At 33.9% G+C, this 19129-nt stretch overlaps 2 protein-coding genes across 4 annotated transcripts in view; one reads left to right on the top strand and one right to left on the bottom strand.

Moving 5' to 3' along the window:
- LOC117104610 (angio-associated migratory cell protein-like) overlaps positions 1-11220 on the bottom strand; it is a 15036-nt gene extending 3816 nt beyond the window's left edge. Inside the window, exons 1-8 of one of the 3 annotated variants that reach the window (XM_033245457.1) lie at positions 11077-11220; positions 9507-9628; positions 4210-4341; positions 3489-3608; positions 2286-2425; positions 1817-1961; positions 1287-1370; positions 160-275 (exon numbers count right to left, since the gene is read on the bottom strand). In XM_033245457.1, the coding sequence (XP_033101348.1) occupies positions 160-275; positions 1287-1370; positions 1817-1961; positions 2286-2425; positions 3489-3608; positions 4210-4341; positions 9507-9628; positions 11077-11219 (1002 nt within the window). In that variant the 5' untranslated portion in view covers position 11220. Of the gene's footprint in view, positions 1-159; positions 276-1286; positions 1371-1816; positions 1962-2285; positions 2426-3488; positions 3609-4209; positions 4342-6305; positions 6428-8602; positions 8740-9506; positions 9629-11068 lie in introns of those variants that run through there. The other 2 variants (XM_033245459.1, XM_033245458.1) reach the window with 2 other exon arrangements.
- A 127-nt stretch (positions 11221-11347) lies between these two features.
- LOC117104611 (putative neutral sphingomyelinase) lies at positions 11348-17947 on the top strand. Its single transcript, XM_033245460.1, has 7 exons — positions 11348-11485; positions 12497-12593; positions 13620-13696; positions 14807-14990; positions 15650-15886; positions 16647-16881; positions 17571-17947. The coding sequence occupies exons 1-7, from the start codon at positions 11439-11441 to the stop codon at positions 17918-17920; spliced, it is 1227 nt and encodes a 408-aa protein (XP_033101351.1). The 5' UTR covers positions 11348-11438; the 3' UTR covers positions 17921-17947.
- Positions 17948-19129: the final 1182 nt, after the last annotated feature.

Raw genomic sequence — 19129 nt, forward strand, 5'->3', positions numbered from 1 at the left:
GACACAACTATGTGTACCTCCACGACTCAGTTTCGCCCAGTGCCTCGCTCTATGGCCCGGGTCTGGGGGGAGAGGCCGGGAATACAATTGCCAAGTGCATAACTACAAACAAGTAGAACTACAAGTTCTACTTCGAAATGTGGCTGAGGACAAACTTACCTTCCCAGTATTACAATTATATATCTTGCTTGACCCATCAACAGATCCTGACAAGATGAGATTGTTGTTGTCATGGCAATCTAAAGATGTCACACTGTCTTGGTGACCAGAATTTCCTTAAAAAGCAATACATAAATTATTTATTTCAGAAAAACAAAGCAAGAATAAAGTAGTTATTAGACTAGACAAGGCAGGGGAATAGACATAAACCCTATTTATATTATAATAGACTAATCAATGCTCATTACTGATGAATATAATAATATTTAAAAAGTAAATATAAAAATTATAAAAACAAAATACAAAATTTATTTTAATAGACATATGTCTGTTTTATATAGTGCCAAATCTTTTTCACATTATTACATGATCATTGCATCAAACACCTATGAAACATTTACACACTCCAAAGGGGGATATAGTTCCATGTGTCTTAAATGACTACTCTCAACCCTTGTTAGTGGAGGAAGTCGCTTCTAATATCCACTTATATACTAATGCATTTTCTTTGCTACAGAACTGTGAATGAAATATTTTGGCAAAACAAGTTTTGATAGCTTTAGCAATACAAATTTCAAAATTTACTTTATTACTGACAACCAACGAAGGTACTCTCCACACTTTTATACAAATAACATAATGATTTTAAACATTCTTATATTAGCTTCATTATGGGTAATCTGCATACAGATGTACATACTGTTTTACCACACCTTACTAAACTATGGACAGACAGATGTAGGTATTGCAACACCCTGGACAATATACCAAGAACGTGATAATACAGTAGTATGCCTATGACTATCAGGTCTCCCTCCAATTAAAGACCACTTTTGAGACTGAGGTTTCCATAGTCTTTAGCAGCTTTGGTCTCTAATTAGAATAATAAAGATAAAAGACATTTGGTAATTTGGGGCCACAGAATTGTGGTCTATAATTGGGGGCAGTCATTAATTGGAGGCAGTCATTAATTGGAGGGGTTTTCAATTGGAAGGAGACCTGTATTATCAAAAAGACCTAACATGGGCATTCACTCGACGCTGCAGAAATGTGGTTTTTAATTGGAGGTAGTCTGTCACCGGAGATATCTATAATTAGAGGGAGACCTCTACACTCACTCAACTCACCTTTGAATGTTGTCAATGCTTTAGCTGTCTTTAAATCCCAAACCTTAATAACGCCATCTTCATAACCTGCAGAACACTGTTTACCTAAGTAATAAAAACACTTGCTTTTTTATTGCTATTTCTTCATTTCCATGGGTCTGAATATTCATAAAACATCTCTCCCTGTTCTTCAATTAGAAAGAAATTTACTATAGCGAAAAAAAAATGCAAGCTACTCTAATTCACAGGATATATGATATATTTCAATAACTCTAGGAAAAATATTTAAATTACAACTGCTGTGTTTCATGCTGAGGCTTATCAATGGAGCATCCAGGAATTTGAAGAGCAAGACAATAGTTGGGACAGCTGAGGTACAAAATTGTATGTCTATGGCACCTCTACATGGCTGGAAAGAGCACTTTCAACATTTTTGAAGAAAATTTTTGTTTACCTCATTATTTTTTTCACATTCAAAAATTTAGAAACCAAGGTTGCCCACCTTGAATCTGCCTGCTTATAAAGAGGATTTTCATTAGTAGATCACTTACCATCTGAAAAGATCTCTGCCGTGGTGGTCTGACACCCATGACCTTGCATGGTCTTGCATTCTCCACTCGGTATCTTCCACATCCAAATGTCACCATCTGCAGTGCCTGCCAGGAGGACGTGGGCAGATGGATGCCACTTCATCCACTTCGGGGAAAAAATGATTATTATCAGTTTCTGATTATAGAGGGCACAATAATTTATGAAATATCTAATGTCATCATACGATTATTGATGAACAAGAGAATTGTTATTTTGTGCAGGTAGGTGTGTGCAACTAAATCAAACCCATCCTGTTTCAAGATAACACAGTCACATTTTTCAAATCTACTTACGTTTATGTGATTTTGAGATTTTCAAAATAAATTCATTCATTAAAACAATTTACAATAAGCATCATATTGCATGAATATTTGTTTTCTCAATTTACCAATAAATTGGTAATAGAATTTAAATTTCTTCTGCTCCTACCTCTAGGTCAGAGCATTCAAATGACCAAATTTCTTCCCAGGATTCTGTGCTCCACACTTTGATTAGTCCGGACATGTCACCCGAAGCAACAAACTTTGAGTCACTGCTGAACCCTACACAGGTGACCGAGTCCGAATGTCCTAAATAAAAGAAGTTAATATAGACATATGTTGGACCTGCAATCAATTTTTAAATACAATATTATACAAATACTGAATATTCATGAGTGGAGCCGAAATGAATGGAACAGTCAAACTTTTAACAAATTAAAATATTCTTTCCATTGCACAAATAAAAAACATTCATTATTTGTTTTATAACACATGAAATAGATTCTTGTCATTTGATATTTTATGAAAAAAATCTACCATTTTTCTGAATGGAGATTCTAGTCATTTAATGTTTTATGAAAAAATTTACCCTTTTTCTAAATAGAATAGAATAGTGTCTCTTTAACCAATCAAAAGATTGTATTAGGTTGATTGCCATATCGTATCCTAGGCACCGTGTAATGGGAAAAAACAGGTGGAAAGAAAATACACAGATGGAAATAAAAATGCACGGTGGAACTAAATTTCCATGATGAGTAAATGGAGTAAATAACCAATGTCACATGATATGAAATCCACCACTCAAATGACAGGCATCTATTTAGCGGTGTTATAAAAGTATTTACTGGCTTCTATTTCAACTGAGCCTGTGAGTTAGCAGTCATGAATATGCTAATTTGTAAAAGCAATTACCGGTAATCAGTGGCGTCGAGAAGGGGGGTCAGGGAGGGGGTTGCTGCACCGGGGCCCGGGTCTACTGGGGGGCCCGGACCAAGATGAAAAATTTTCGGGGTAAAACAAAATCTCCATAGGGCCCGAGCCCAAGCCAGGATGAAAACTTTTGTTGTCAGAACAAACTCTACATTATGGTTTTATGGGCATCTTTGCGAAAAAATAATCACATGGAATCATATTCATGTATGTAGGTTTGGACAAATAGGGTCTTAGAAGGAGACTTAATTTGGGGCGCAGCCAAGTGGGGTCCCAAGTGAAGAAGGGGGCCCAGGTGAGGTGTTGCCCTAGGTCCCTTACTGGCTCTCGATGCCACTGCCGGTAATATTCTGAACTGACATAAAGACGCCCAACAGCACGGTACAAGATGAATCTTATCAAAAAACTAGAGTCATGATTGAAGGAAATATAATCTCCAAACCTGTGCAGATTAGAGCTGTTGTGCCATCGGCTATGTTCCACACATAAGCCTTATCGTCTTCTCCTCCAGTAATAGCCAAGCTAGATGTTTTGGGGTCAAGATCACAACTGAACACTGAAGCTAAATTTTGATAAATAATAAATGCTTTTTTATTAATAACCATACAAAATGATGTTTTGCTGTTTAGAATATCACTTAAAATCAGTGGTGGATCCAAAACTCAGTGTACTCTAGGTGGTAGATTAAGCTTTTATCATTTTTGAAATTAAGTATCAATTGTATTAATTTAGACAGGACCATTTTAAAAAGACACAGTTACATTTTGTCTGAAATTGTATAATGTATATGTTATAAATTTTTAAAAAATTAAAAATCTGAAACAGAAGGTACCTTGATAAAGAATTTTACAGATAGAGGGTTTAGACTACCTCAGCCCGAAGATGGTTGTGGCTGAGCAGTGGCAGATCCAGAAATTTGAAATAAAGGGTCCAGAGAGGAACTTTCACCAACAGAGGGCACAAGGTAAGAAAATTTATGATTATGGCACCTCTAGACGGCCGGAAATGAATCCTCCAGTGCTGAAGTAAATACTGTACCTCTATACCTTTACTAGATGGCCCATAAATCGCAATCTCAAACTTAAATTTAAATGAAATTCATTTGATTAATTTCATTTAATATTCAAAAACTTTAAGTGGGGCAGGGTGTCCCACTTCAATACCTGTATGTGCTTTGAAGCAGAAGTCAGAATCATCTTGTATGTCTTCCATCCTAGCTTCATCCTCCTCTTTTTCCTCTTCAGCTCCTTCTTCATCTTCCCCATCATATCCTTCCATCTCCATCTCGCTTCCATCTTGAAAAGGACAAAAATTGTTGAGATATATTTTACTAAAAATATTTCTGCTTATGATAGTACAGCCTCTACACAGTAAAAACTATGTCCTAGGCATAGGTCTTTGTGAAATAATTGTTTGGTAACCTCGAACACAAATTGTGCTGACTACAGCTGCAAAATTAGGCCTAAAAAAAAATAAATTGTTTGTTTGCCCTTTAATGCTGGATATTGCATAGGAGGAGCGGGCGCAAAAACATTTTTTTTTTTTTTTTTAGTTTTTTTTTTTTCTCCTGTCACCAAAATTAACATAGTATTAAATTGCAATGCTTGCAATTATACCTGTCTCACTATTTGTTTTCAAAGGGTATTCATCAGACTGAATAAAAATAAGCCATAATCATTATTTTGCATCAGACACCAAATTTAGACAACTTTCATGTGCAAAATGGAGAAAAATAATAACAACATTTGTGAACAAAAAAATTGAAAAAAAAACCAAAAAAAACTTTCAATTTCTCAGTGAGTGAGGGGCGGGCGCTGGAGGGCAAACAAACATTTCTTTTGTTAGGCCTTATGGAATTCTTCCTAGGGAGATGAGTATGTGTTCCATACAGTATGTGCTTGATCCAATGACCAGTGGTAATTATGTGAAGCACTTAGAGGCCTTGTTGGCATTATGAGCTTTAGAAGTCCAACACATTATTTTATTATTGTTATTTTTATTATTACTATTACTATTATTATTATCATTAATATTATTATTATATTTCATTTCATTTATTTCGCCAAATAGATATAAATATATAAAATATACAAATATAAAATTTCAAAAAGAGTAATTGTTGTCATGTGGCAGGATTGCCCAAATGTAGAAGATCTACTGTCGAGGGGCTCTCCTCATGACAACAAAAATACAATATCGCAATTCTATATACATAATTTTAAAAATATTATAAACATTAAAATGCAGTACGGTATAAGAAAACATAATATAATTACAAAAAGATTAAAAGGCCTAATAAAAAGTACAGATAAAATAAACCACAGAGAGAACAATCAAGCAAATTCCCAAATCCCTTAAATGTTGTTATAATAATCATTCAGTTCCATCAAAAAATTATTAATGTTAAAGAGTAATAAATTTCTTTTATCAGCAGGTAAAGCATTCCAGAGTCGGGGGAAACTATTAAAAGCTGTGTGTTTTAAAGCATTAGTCCTGGCTAAAGCATGTGTAAATTTTAAATTGTCAGTGTGTCTTTGATTGACAGAAACAAATGGAAATATATCCAAATCATGAATTGAGTAGAGACACTTACAAATTAATGAGATTGTCAGTAAATTAAATCGGTGTTTTAGAGAATGTATTCTAAGGTTAGTAAGTCTCTCTTCATAAGGTGGACAATTGATAAATAAATAACAGGCCCTCGTCGCTCTCCTTTTGAATGCGTTCTAATTGCTGAATATGTCCTTGTTGATAGGAATTCCAGGCTGGGACACACCATACTCAATGAGAGGTCGAACAAGAGCAGTGTATAATTTTAATATGAGTTTTGAATTAGAAAAAGGAATGAGCCGTTTGATGAAACCCAAGAGACGTGAAGATTTAGATATGACAGATTTTATATGTTCCCCCCACCCTAAATTTGAAGAAATAATAGCACCAAGATACTTATAATGTTTTACAATGTCGAGTTGGGAACCATTAATACTGTAAGTTTTCAAGGATTCACTGACAATTTTTGAGCGGGTGATTCTCATTATTTTAAATTTAGTTTCGTTAATAGTCATGTGATTATTCTTACTCCAATTGTATATAGTATCTAAATCGGATTGAAGGACATGTTCATCAAGAGGACAACAAATCAGTAATTTATTATTAATTATTTATTTAAACCAGTTCTGCATTTTCAACCAATCAGATGCTCAGATGTATGTACTGAAAAACATTTAGATGTAGCATATATTGAAAAGGATTGTTGTACCTTCTTCACCTTGATGATCAAGGTCAATAACCTCAACAAGGTCATCTTCATTTACTTCCACTACATCACTTCCATCCACAAGCTGATTCTCAGAATCTTGATCACTCTCCATATTAACAAGTCTAAAATATATAATGAAAATGCAAAAAAAGTTTTTTTTTTTTATTTTGTTAATTTATGTTTGTTTTATTAATGTTCTACACATTAATAATTACAATAAATTATAATAAATGTACAGCTGAAATTAAAATAATTACTTATGCTAAATCCTGTACAATTATAATAAAAAAAAAATTAAACTACAATAAAGCCAAATAAAAAAAAATTACTTGTTTAGCGTCACATGTACAGTTTTATCAGTAATTTACAAATCCAAGTTGGATAGTTAGATCATGGACCTATTAATATTATTATTAATAGGATGCTACTTTGTCAGTGCCACGCTTAGGCACAACTTGGATTGCATAAGCTACAAACTCACACATTCCCACTGAGCATGATCCTATATTGTTACTTTTTATATTGTACTTTTCAACATCATGAACAAAGTAAATCCAGACAAAGAAATTGTTCCATTGAAAATTTTAATATTTTCAATCTTATTCAGAAAATAAAAAAGTGTTAAAATTAATCATTTTCAATAGGCCTACAATAAATATTACACCTGGTTAGTGAAATCATTGTTATAATTCAATTAAAATGAGCCTATACAGACTTATTTTTTCGTTCCTGAACTCTGATTGGCTGTGCATTTTTTCGCTTTGAAAAAAGTAGACAGTTTAAACTACTGATTTCACTGAAGTGAAAACTCAATGTGAGCGCATGTGCATGAGGCAAAAAAAAATTGTTGTATTGGCCACGTTTTAGGGAAAATCCAAAAAATGCTTAGGTCAGTAGGAAAAATTTTTCTTTTTTTAACAACCAAAAATATGTTTATGCCTAAAATGTAGAGAATACAAAATAATATACATTATAATACAATAATTTTGGATTCGCATTGCGTACCATCCAGCAAAATAGGCTAGGCCTTGGCCCCCTAGCCTGACCGGCCAAGCCTTATTTGCTTATACTGTCCAAAAATATTGTTCGTTGTAGTCAAAAAGAGAGAAAAAAAAAACTAAAAATGCTGACACTGAATTTCGTAAAATTTAGGTCGGTCGGTCTGGCGTGGGCAACACAATTTTTTTTATTATATAATATCTGTCTCTTATACACATCTAGATGTGTATAAGAGACAGCAGTTGTTTTCCAGTATTTTGCCTTTTAATCTATATATATATATATATATATATATATACACACATTTAGATCGCTTTTGATTCGCGCGAACAAATTTACCTAGCCTAAGCCTAGCCAGGGACCCATGCCTACTCTTTCTCTATGTTAGACCTCAGACTTAGGTTAGGCCTAGCCTAGATAGGGCCTAGCCTAGCTAGGCCCTAAGCCTACTGTAGTTTACTACTATACTATAGGGAGTATGGTCGTAGCAGCCGCGAGGGAAAGCGGCCACGCTCAAAATGTATGGAACGCCAGTAGCGCTATTCCGATTGATTGATTGATTAAAGATCGATTTGTTTACAGATTGATTACAGATCGAAACATTTTGTACGTACATGACATAATTGAATTATGATATGATTAAATTGATATTTATTATATGTTATCAGTTCTGATTTTTATGTATAATGAACTTGTATTTTATATTTCTTTCAGGACACAAACGGATTTCAACATGGGATCTGTCAATACTAAATTTACAATGTAATAAAATGTGATGAACGTGAAAAACATAGGTCAAATGCAATGACAAACAGATGTTCATTCACTAAAGAACAAACTGAACACAAGTTAGTAAAATTCGAATAGATAACTAAAGAAAGAAGCCAGTTAAAAAGTACCATCCATTTCTGTAAGAAAATAGGCATACTATAAATCAATTGATATAATAAATAATCTAACTAAATATTAAGTCTCGATTTATATACTAGGCTTAGGCTATATATAAATTATGAAAGAAAATATACATTAATTTGATAATTGATTAAAGCAGTATTAATATCGAACTCTGATGCCCATTATCCAACATACATTTTGCATACAGTACTGCGCGCTTGGCGCTCCATACAAATTGCTGTGTATCGACTCGCGGCCGCTTTCCCTGGCGGCCGCTACGACCCTAATCCTAGGCCTACTATGAATTACTATAGGCCTACCCTAGGTTAGTTAGGCCCTAAACCCAGTCCTAACGCTAATTAATTAACCCGGGCTTATACTCCTAATTTACATTGTCTATTTACCAACTAACAATGTATGAATGCGTTTCAAAATTATTAATGATAAATTAAAACTATCGACATGAATTCCAGTCACACGAGCAACATCATGGAAGCTGCCATATTGGATATTTTGCGTAGACTCTTTAAGTACTAATACCAAGAGTACGAACATATTGTCAATACATTATTAGTCCTATTGTGAATAGCCTTATTGTGCCTAACCGGTGTATTTTATTGAGCTATATGACAGGCAACTGGGGAAATAGCTAGTAGTTGTGTAAATGCACCCTTCACGAGGTATTTAAGTTATACCAAACAGGTCGGTCACTCATGGTTGACCCTACATAGTATTAAATTGCAATGCTTGCAATTATACCTGTCTCACTATTTGTTTTCAAAGGGTATTCATCAGACTGAATAAAAATAAGCCATAATCATTATTTTGCAGACGACACCAAATTTAGACAACTTTCATGTGCAAAATGGAGAAAAATAATAACAAAATTTGTGAACAAAAAAATTGAAAAAAAAAACAAAAAAAAACTTTCAATTTCTCAGTGAGCTAGGGGCGGGCGCTGGAGGGCAAACAAACATTTTTTTTGTTAGGCATTATGGAATTCTTCCCAGGGAGCTGAGCATGTGTTCCATACAGTATGTGCTTGATCCAATGAACAGTGGTAATTATGTGAAGCACTTAGAGGACTTGTTGGCATTATGAGCTTTAGAAGTCTAACACATTATTTTATTATTATTGTTATTATTATTACTATTACTATTATTATTATTATCATTAATATTATTATTATATCATTATTATTATTAATTATTTATTTAAACCAGTTCTGCATTTTCAACCAATCAGATGCTCAGATGTATGTACTGAAAAACATTTAAATGTAGCATATATTGAAAAGGGTTGTTGTACCTTCTTCACCTTGATGATCAAGGTCAATAACCTCAACAAGGTCATCTTCATTTACTTCCACTACATCACTTCCATCCACAAGCTGATTCTCAGAATCTTGATCACTCTCCATATTAACAAGTCTAAAATATATAATGAAATTGCAAAAAAAGTTTTTATTTTTTTATTTTGTTAATTTATGTTTGTTTTATTAATGTTCTACACATGAAATAAATTATAATAAATGTACAGCTGAAATTAAAATAATTACTTATGCTAAATCCTGTACAATTATAATTTAAAAAAAATTAAACTAAAATAAGGCCAAATAAAAAAAAATTATTTGTTTAGCGTCACATGTACAGTTTTATCAGTAATTTACAAATCCGAGTTGGATAGTTAGATCATGGACCTATTAATAATATTATTAATAGGATGCTACTTTGGCAGTGCCATGCTTAGGCACAACTGGGATTGCATAAGCTACAAACTCACACATTCCCACTGAGCATGCTCCTATATATGTACTTTTCAACATCATGAACAAAGTAAATCCAGACAAAGGAACTGTTCCATTGAAAATTTAAATATTTTCAATCTTATTCAGAAAATAAAAAAGTGTCAAAATGAATCATTTTCAATAGGCCTACAATAAATATTACACCTGGTTGGTGAAATCATTGTTATAATTCACTTAAATCAGCCTATACAGACTTATTTTTTCGCTTCCTGAGCTCTGATTGGCTGTGCATTTTTTCGCTTTGAAAAAAGTAGACAGTTTAAACTACTGATTTCACTGAAGTGAAAACTCAATGTGACCGCATGTGCATGAGGCAAAAAAAAATTGTTGTATTGGCCACGTTTTAGGAAAAATCCAAAAAATGCTTAGGTCAGTAGGAAAATTTTTCTTTTTTTAACAACCAAAAATGTGTTTACGCCTAAAAAGTAGAGAATACACAATAATATACATTATAATACAATAATTTTGGATTTGCATTGCGTACCATCCGGCAAAATAGGCTAGGCCTTGGCCCCCTAGCCTGACCGGCCAAGCCTTATTTGCTTATACTGTCCAAAAATATTGTTCGTTGTAGTCAAAAAGAGAGGAAAAAAAACTAAAAATGCTGACACTGAATTTCGTAAAATTTAGGTCGGTCGGTCTGGCGTGGGCAACACAATTACTGAGATCCAGCCATTGTTTCCCACAGCATTGTTGTTTTCCAGTATTTTGCCTTTTAATCTATATATATATATATATATATATATACACACATTTAGATCGCTTTTGATTCGCGCGAACAAATTTACCTAGCCTAAGCCTAGCCAGGGACCCATGCCTACTCTTTCTCTATGTTAGACCTCAGACTTAGGTTAGGCCTAGCCTGCTAGGCCTTTTTTTTAGGCCTAGCCTAGATAGGGCCTAGCCTAGCCTTGATAGGGCCTAGCCTAGCTAGGCCCTAACCTAAGCCTACTGTAGTTTACTACTATACTATAGGCCTACCCTAGGTTAGTTAGGCCCTAAACCCAGTCCTAACGCTAATTAATTAACCCGGGCTTATACTCCTAATTTACTGTCTATTTACCAACTAACAATGTATGAATGCGTTTCAAAATTATTAATGATAAATTAAAACTATCGACATGAATTCCAGTCACACGAGCAACGTCATGGAAGCTGCCATATTGGATATTTTGCGTAGACTCTTTAAGTACTAATACCAAGAGTACGAACATATTGTCAATACATTATTAGTCCTATTGTGAATAGCCTTATTGTGCCTAACCGGTGTATTTTATTGAGCTATATGACAGGCAACTGGGGAAATAGCTAGTAGTTGTGTAAATCAGGAAGTCAGGTATCCGTCGTTTAAATAGAAAACGTATGGGCCTAGAGGTCAAGGTAAGTTTTCAAAAAGGAAAGGTCGTACTAAAGATCAGCAAAAACACTGCAAAATGAGTGGGAAACACACTACATTGCAAGTTTTAACGTTAAATTGTTGGTGAGTAAACTTTTAAATGTAAAACATGCCACTAAATGGATCAACGTTGATGATTATTACGTAAATTGAAAAAAGCCAGCTACCACCAGCAGAGCTAGCCTAGTATAGTAAAGTAGGCCTAGCTAGGCCTAGTAGGTAGGCTAGTTCACCTAACCTAGGCCAGGCCCAGGCCTGGTTAGGGCCTAGACTAGCCTGCCGGTGCTGGCCTAGGGTAGATAAAATCTTAAAGAAGGGGAGTGGAGTGGTTGGAAATTGAAATTGTGTGTAAGTGTAAAACTAAAGTAATGATTGGAGGCCTAAACCCAGCCAGGCATTGCTGCAGTAATGCTGTATGTTAGCAGAGGATACTTTGTTTGGAATGTGTCTTCTCGTACACTCTTACTCTTATTGTTGTTTTTTATTTATTATAAGGATTATTGAGACTTTTTTATATCTTTTTTTGTGAACTTATTTTTTTTAAATACGCCATAGGAAGTCGGAAATAAAAATAACATTTTGTTTTCTTATTTAGCAGATAGTTTTGCTAAAAACATCCAGATGGAGGAGGAGAATATAAAATTAACATTTTATTGGTGAATTTAAACATTGTAGGCCTAGGACAGGTAGGGACTAGTAATGAGGTGGTTAATAAATGCTTTAAATTTGTATAATTAGGAAGAAATATACATATCTTATTTTTGGAGATTTCAAGGCAGCGGCGTGCATAATAAAAATATAGAAAAACTTTTATTTTTTTTGTGAAATTTCCATTTTTTCAGTCAAATATAAAATTTGTTTTTATTTGAAATCATTACCAACGGCCGGCGGGTTTGCTAAACAAGGTATAGAATTGTCTTTTCTTATATATGGCACCTAACTAACAACTTAGCAAGCTCAGCCTAAGTAAGATTTATAATTAGGCTTTTTTACAACCTGCTTTTTAAAGTTTACTAATGTGATTGATTCATCTTCTTTGTGCATAGCTTTGTTGACTTTTCAACAGCCAATCACTGTTTATGATGCTTATTTCAGGGGTGTTCCATACCTTTCCAAGGATAAGGAAATACGGTTCAAGAAGATTATACAAGAATTGGCAAAAGGGGAATATGATATAGTGGCACTGCAAGAGGTAGGTTGATCATGTGACTCAAGGATGAGTCAGTCTAATAATACATTTGTCTTTAAGCCTGGAAAGCACACCTCATTTCCATTGAAATAAGGTTTGCAGGGAATTCCATACTTATAGTAATTAGTAGGCCTAAACAAGTCAAGTGTGGAGGATCTATGATACTACAGTAGTACCCCTTTTACACTGCCAAGGGCAGAATCGACCCGGGTTAATTCCGGAGTGATCCCGGGTGCATTTCCCATTTACATCAAACGAAAAAGTCCAAGTTGATCCCGAGATGCTCCCATTTTACATCGGCAACGAACTCCGGTTCAAATACCGCCCTCAATTTTTGTTGCGATGGTGATCATCACATCGCCACGAAGCCACAATTATTGTCAATATTGAAGCAATGTACCTGCAGATTGTTTTTAAATTATGCGAATTAAATCAGCAGTTTTGATATCAAGTCTATACCAGAGCGTAGAGGGTTTAATTTGAAAAGTGTCTAGGCCTAGCCTGTTGTTAGCAAAGTTTAGGCCTACCTGACCACAGCTGTGGTAGGCGCCAGGTGAGGCCTAATTCCGGAATCAAATTCAGTGCTGTTTACACTGGCGACTCCGGAATGCCCCCGGGTTGTCCTACGCTGATTACATCCCGCAGAGAAAATGAATGAGCAAAGGTACGAGAAACAACTCATTTTTTTTATTTGGCCAAATACGGTAATGAGTGAAAATACAATGAAAACAAATATTCTTGCCTGTGCAGTAAATATGCCTCACAGTTAAAAAACAGGGTTATTTAATAATTGAAAACTCAGACCTTATATTTGTTCATTATTGAATTCCTTAATAATAGCATAATCCATTAATATATCAGTTTAATTTCTATCATACATTTGCCTTGATCTATAAGAAATATATTCCTTGTAATGTTTCTCAGATAATTATATTGTTGATTAATTATCAGTAATTATATAAAGCTTTAAAAATTCAACGTGTTTTGACCTCTTTTTGTACATCTCAAAAATGTAAAATTTTTTTTAAGGTGTTTACGAACAGTGATATTAAGGACTTACAAGAGGGATTAAAGAAAGTGTTACCTTATTCGCATTATTTCTACAGGTCGGTGTAAATTTATACTAAAAGTGAATTTCTGTTTTAAAAACAAATATATGAAGAATAAGTAAAAAAATAAAGTTGATAATGAAGTTAATATTGTTACCTATTATGAATGAGTGGGGTTGTTGCATTGAACTGGGTTCAAGGTATGTCAAAATACCATGATTTTTCAACGACTTAATACAATACAATATAACTTTATTAGTCAATAAAAGCAATAAATCAAAAACAACCTCTCACCATCAGAGCTATAATATTGAGTGAGACTCCCAAAGTAATATGATATAATAATTAAGAAAATATTAACTGGAGTTGAATCTTCATTTAAACATTTTACAGAAATTAGTGGCAATAAATAAATAAATGGAAGATAAAACATATTAACTTCCCATTATGCTAATATTTATCACTTTCAATTTGCTATTAAAAACAAAATTAATTTGGAAAGTGTAAGTGAAACTGGTAGAAAAACGTGTTAAGAAATATTTGTTTAGTTAGTTTCATTTTTCATATTTTTATTTGTGACCCAAGCTCACAAAAGGGCCGTAAACTCGCACTGCACTGTATTGAGAAACAAGCCTCAATAGGGCGAAACGTGAATTTTGTGTGAATTGGGTTTTTGTATAATAAATAAAGTATAAGTTATTAACTTTTAATCTTACTATTCCCGAAGTTTGAGTTTAAAATTCCAACTGTATTCCAACCATTTTCAGATGGGAGCTAATGAAAAATGAATAGAAACCTGCCGAAAATAAAAGCATTTTTCTCAAAACTTGATTTAAGATGACAATTATTCAAACGGTCATAACTTTGCTTCCAGACACCCGATTGAGATCATTTAACTGTCATTTTAAAGTAAATGATATGTTCTATGCCATTATAACAAAAACTCATTTTTGCCTGAGGACGAGTTTACAGTCTGTTTGTGAGCTTGGGTCACATTTTATATATTTTCTTGATGTTTGTAAGGATGTCCAGAGGTAGATCGATTTATTTAATGTTTCCTTCATACTGTATCTATAATTTACTTACCTGTATGTCTTGTATAGTTTATTTTACAATAAATATAACATGAACAGTTTTTTAAAATAATTTTCCAATCACCTTTTCCAGTGGCTTTATAGGCAGTGGGGTTTGTATTTTTTCTAAAGGACCAATCCTTGACACAGCGCAAAAGGCATTTTCTCTAAACGCATTTCCACACAAGATCCGTCACTGTGATTGGTACGCCAAGAAACTGGTTGGATTATGCCAAGTGGAAATAGATGGTCTGAAGATCAATGTTTACACTACACATGTAAGTAAAGACATTCTACACATTTTAAAGTTTTGTTATATGTATGTACTTTATATATATTTTTTTAGATTTTTTTAAAAATATATCTTTTTTTAAATTGTACAACTACATAATAATCATACTCTTTAATGTAAGCATAAATGGCCATTGATTCCGAGAAGCTCATCTGCTTGCTCTTTGTTATCTATCTTTCATGCTACTGGGTACTATTCAGCATTTTGCTAACACTACAAAGTGGGGTTGCCAGTCTTACAGTGGTTGTGGTTGACAGCCTGACCAACCCAGTTTAACCATGCACTTCTACTACAGCTGCAAATGTTAAACTAGTGGTTCCATTTAACTAATTTTATGTTTGTACACTGTGTAATTACTATATTAGAAAGTACATGTATTCATATCACTGTAGCACTTTACATTATTTTACTTCACACTGGTCATGTTTTATTCTGGTGATTTACAGTGAACAGTACAGTAGTCAAGTTTATTTAGGTGTAGTAAGGCTATTCACTGCTTCACTGCCAACCACAGGGATGGAGCGCTGAGTATGTTTGCATTTTCAACAAGCATGGAAGTGTCGGCAACCTCTAAACTGATGATTTAACTATATAAGATTGCCACTTCAATAATCTGAAAAACTATGATTATTGTTTTTTTCCCAGATGACAGCAATGTACGGACCATCTCATGATGAGAGTTTCATTGACCAGGACGAGTACTACGCACATCGTCTCGTCCAGTCCTATGAACTGAGTAGCTTTGTCCGACAGACTTGTCAGTCAAGTGATGTTAACTTGGTCATGGGGGATTTCAACTCGGAGAAGAGCTCCCTTTGTATGCAGATTATCTTAAAAAATGCAAACTTGAGAGATGCCTGGGAAGAGAGACCAAACAAGGAGGTAAAGATTAAGAGCCAGTTGGGTTGAAAACAAATAATATTGTTAGTTCAATCTATGTATTTAGTGTACAGTATATTTGCTGCATTTTGTTATGTCATGTTTGATACTACATAATAGCCCATCAAAGCAGTCAATAGTATACACTGGTTGTACTTGTCTTCTAGAAAAGGGTAACTTTATAATGTGCAATAATGCAATAATGTCTGTATGATGCTGTACTGCATCAAGGGTGGCGTTGGATTTTGTTTGAAGGAGTCTTTTATGGAAGAAGTAAGTAAACAAACTTGCCTATGGACCTGGTAATGTCAATTGGAAAGTTTTGAAGAGACTTTCTGTAAAATATTACATATTTTAAGCCAGGTGATCACTGCAACCAGCAGTCATTTGCCGACGTGATTGTATGGAGAACGCAATGCCGCGACGCACGCGCAACAGATCTTTTTTAATGATGATTCATTCAGACTGCCACCGACAATCAACAGATGGCATCGCATCATCCAGCACAAGGAACAGATTTTGATTTAGCAAACGTACAACACAATGTTTTCCCAGCTATAGGCTTCAATTATGTTCAGTTACCAATCCTAGGTACCGGGTTATATTGCTCTTAGATGACCTTTAATTGCCTCGCTAGATTGATCACCCTTGTTAGAATTATAGCATATCATGAGGTGTAATACAAAAATGATAACAATAAAATGTAATCTTTTAGCCTTAACATGTGTGCTATTTATTATTTCTCTTCGCTCTCATTTTCCAGGATGGTAATATAGGCACCACATGTGACAAACCTAATAACGTATATACCCATGTGAAAAAGAAACCGGAAGAAATTACTGAAGGTATACGGATAGACTACATCCTGTACAATGGTAACGACAAAGATGTTGTTTGCCGAGACTGCTGTTTGACCATGGGACAGATTCCAGGATTTGACATATTTTACTCGGATCATGAAGGTGTTAGAGCAACACTAGACATTGTCTCTAAAGATGGTGAGCAAACCCTGTGGTTTTTGTCTCTGTGATAAATGATGTTTAATGATATGTATATATATTAAAATTTTTATTAATGGAAATAAATTTGTATTCTATAGTATTAATGGACCATTCTGCTAAGGTATTGTTGCAAGGTCCTGCACACTAATGGCTTAATTGTAGGTAAAAACATGCGTTTGTGGAACAACATGTGTTTGTAGAACGCACGCATATCCCAGGCCTTGTCCTGATTGGTCAATTGTTAAGTATGATTGACACTCTGTAAAGGCCCATTGCCTAGTGTAGTTTGGCAGAGTTGTAGATGTAAGGGTGTGCTTCTTTGTCTTTTTCTGTGTCTTCATGTTTAAGTGTTGGAAATTGAGACATCAAGTTGTAGTTATTATTTCTTTGTATCCCTACAGCTATTGAAACACTGAATTTACAGTATTTTACTCTGTATATATATATAATGTAATTATAATGTAACTTGGCCTTTCACTTTTTTGTAGTTTTGTTGAACTTAAGTTTTTATACAGTATTATAGCTAACTATATTATAGTTTACTAGGGCTCCAGACTTTTTTCGTGGTGACCTTGTGCTTTTGGGGCCCAAGGCACGCCAGGATAAATAAATGAAATATACGTACTCTAATTACATTCAATGAAGTCTGCATATTTATACTGAAATGTAATTTGCTTTTTTGACAGAATCTGATGCCGGAGAATTACCAGCAAAGGGCATAGAGCTGCAAACAGTTTTAAACAAGGTGTCTGGAGTCCTAGAGAAGGCCAAGTTAGAAAATATAAAACAACAGAGTTTTTATTGGCAAGCCATATTACTCTTAGTTGTAATGTACATATTAAAGGCTTTGATTATTGGTGCCCTAACTTTTGTTGTAGATTTGATTTTCACGGTTGCAACGATACTATTTATGTGGGGGTTGTTCTGGACAGCGGTGGTTGAGAAGCGTTTTGAATTTTGGGGCTTGACAGCGACTGCAGAGGACGTCAAAACCAGAATGAAATTTGTTCAGCGTGTTTATCAGGCTTTTAAATGATTTTGGAATCTGGACAAAATCATGATTCAAATTGGACATATGTAGTGTTTCTATTCAAGTAAGAACAATGGGAACTATTCTAATTTGTAAATTGTACTTAAATATTTTAATGCAGAATCATGTATAAATTTTTGAAGATAAGTGGCTCTTGTGTTATAATATGCATACTATATTTAAAAGCAAAGCTGATATTTCAAAGTGTGCTGTTAATTTTATGCAAATTATTTTTCTTTGATTTGGATTTTATATGGCAAATTTAAAGTTTTAGTAGACATAGGATTTTAGTGTGCCTGTTTGAACAGAATAAACTTAATAGTTGTAAAGAGAGGTATCTTGCTACAGTAACATGATTGATTCTGGTTTTACATTGTGCCTAGTTTTGGAATGTGGCACCAGTTATACTGTATGTCTTAAATGTCTCTTTAGTTAAATATAATAATTATAAATAAATCATAGGTTTTAAAAGATTTGAGATTTTTAAAAATAAAAGTTATGGTAGATTATTTAACTTAAGCATGGTTTGTAAATCGTATGCCTGGTTACCCAAGTATGTAAAATATTATTCTAAAAATAACTAATTATTCATGTTGAAATATATGCCTATATTTAAATTATGATAAATTTATCGCTTTGCAGGTGCTGTAAATTATTGTTACAGTATTATATTGCTATGGATATTAATGGTGCAATTCAAACCAGGGACCCAAAGCATTCGTCAACGGACGGCGTGTCCTCTACCCTAGTGGAGTAATCGCTTAGTTAAATGATTTCACACTTGGTTAGAGATTTGTTGGTGCTTCCTTTCACACTCTGAATTAGCCTTTGAAGCATTAACTACAGTAATATTTGTAAGTTATTCGGAAATTATTTGAATGTGTAATGTTAGTACCAGGCCAGCAGCAGAATAGTATAGTGTTGATATCATCTACAAAAACACTGCTAACCGTTTATTTGTAACAATAGATTAACCTTTCATCTAAGTCATTCCTACAATATGTGCAATTGTTATAAAATCAATTGATGGTTTGTAATGTATGTACCAAGGTATGTTTTGTAGTGTAGTTTCCAGAATGTTTCTCTCACGAGTATATATACCGTTGGTGTCGAACTAAAATAAATGAAATGTACTTAATTTCTATATTTATAGGTATTAAGATGCATAAATAAATACTGTTCACAAAATTGATTTTCGTAATAAAGTATGTAAAT

The sequence above is a fragment of the Anneissia japonica genome, unplaced genomic scaffold (genome assembly GCF_011630105.1).
Source record: "Anneissia japonica isolate Jap-2015-1 unplaced genomic scaffold, ASM1163010v1 scaffold287712_len2945570_cov188, whole genome shotgun sequence".
NCBI classification, from domain to species: domain Eukaryota; kingdom Metazoa; phylum Echinodermata; class Crinoidea; order Comatulida; family Comatulidae; genus Anneissia; species Anneissia japonica.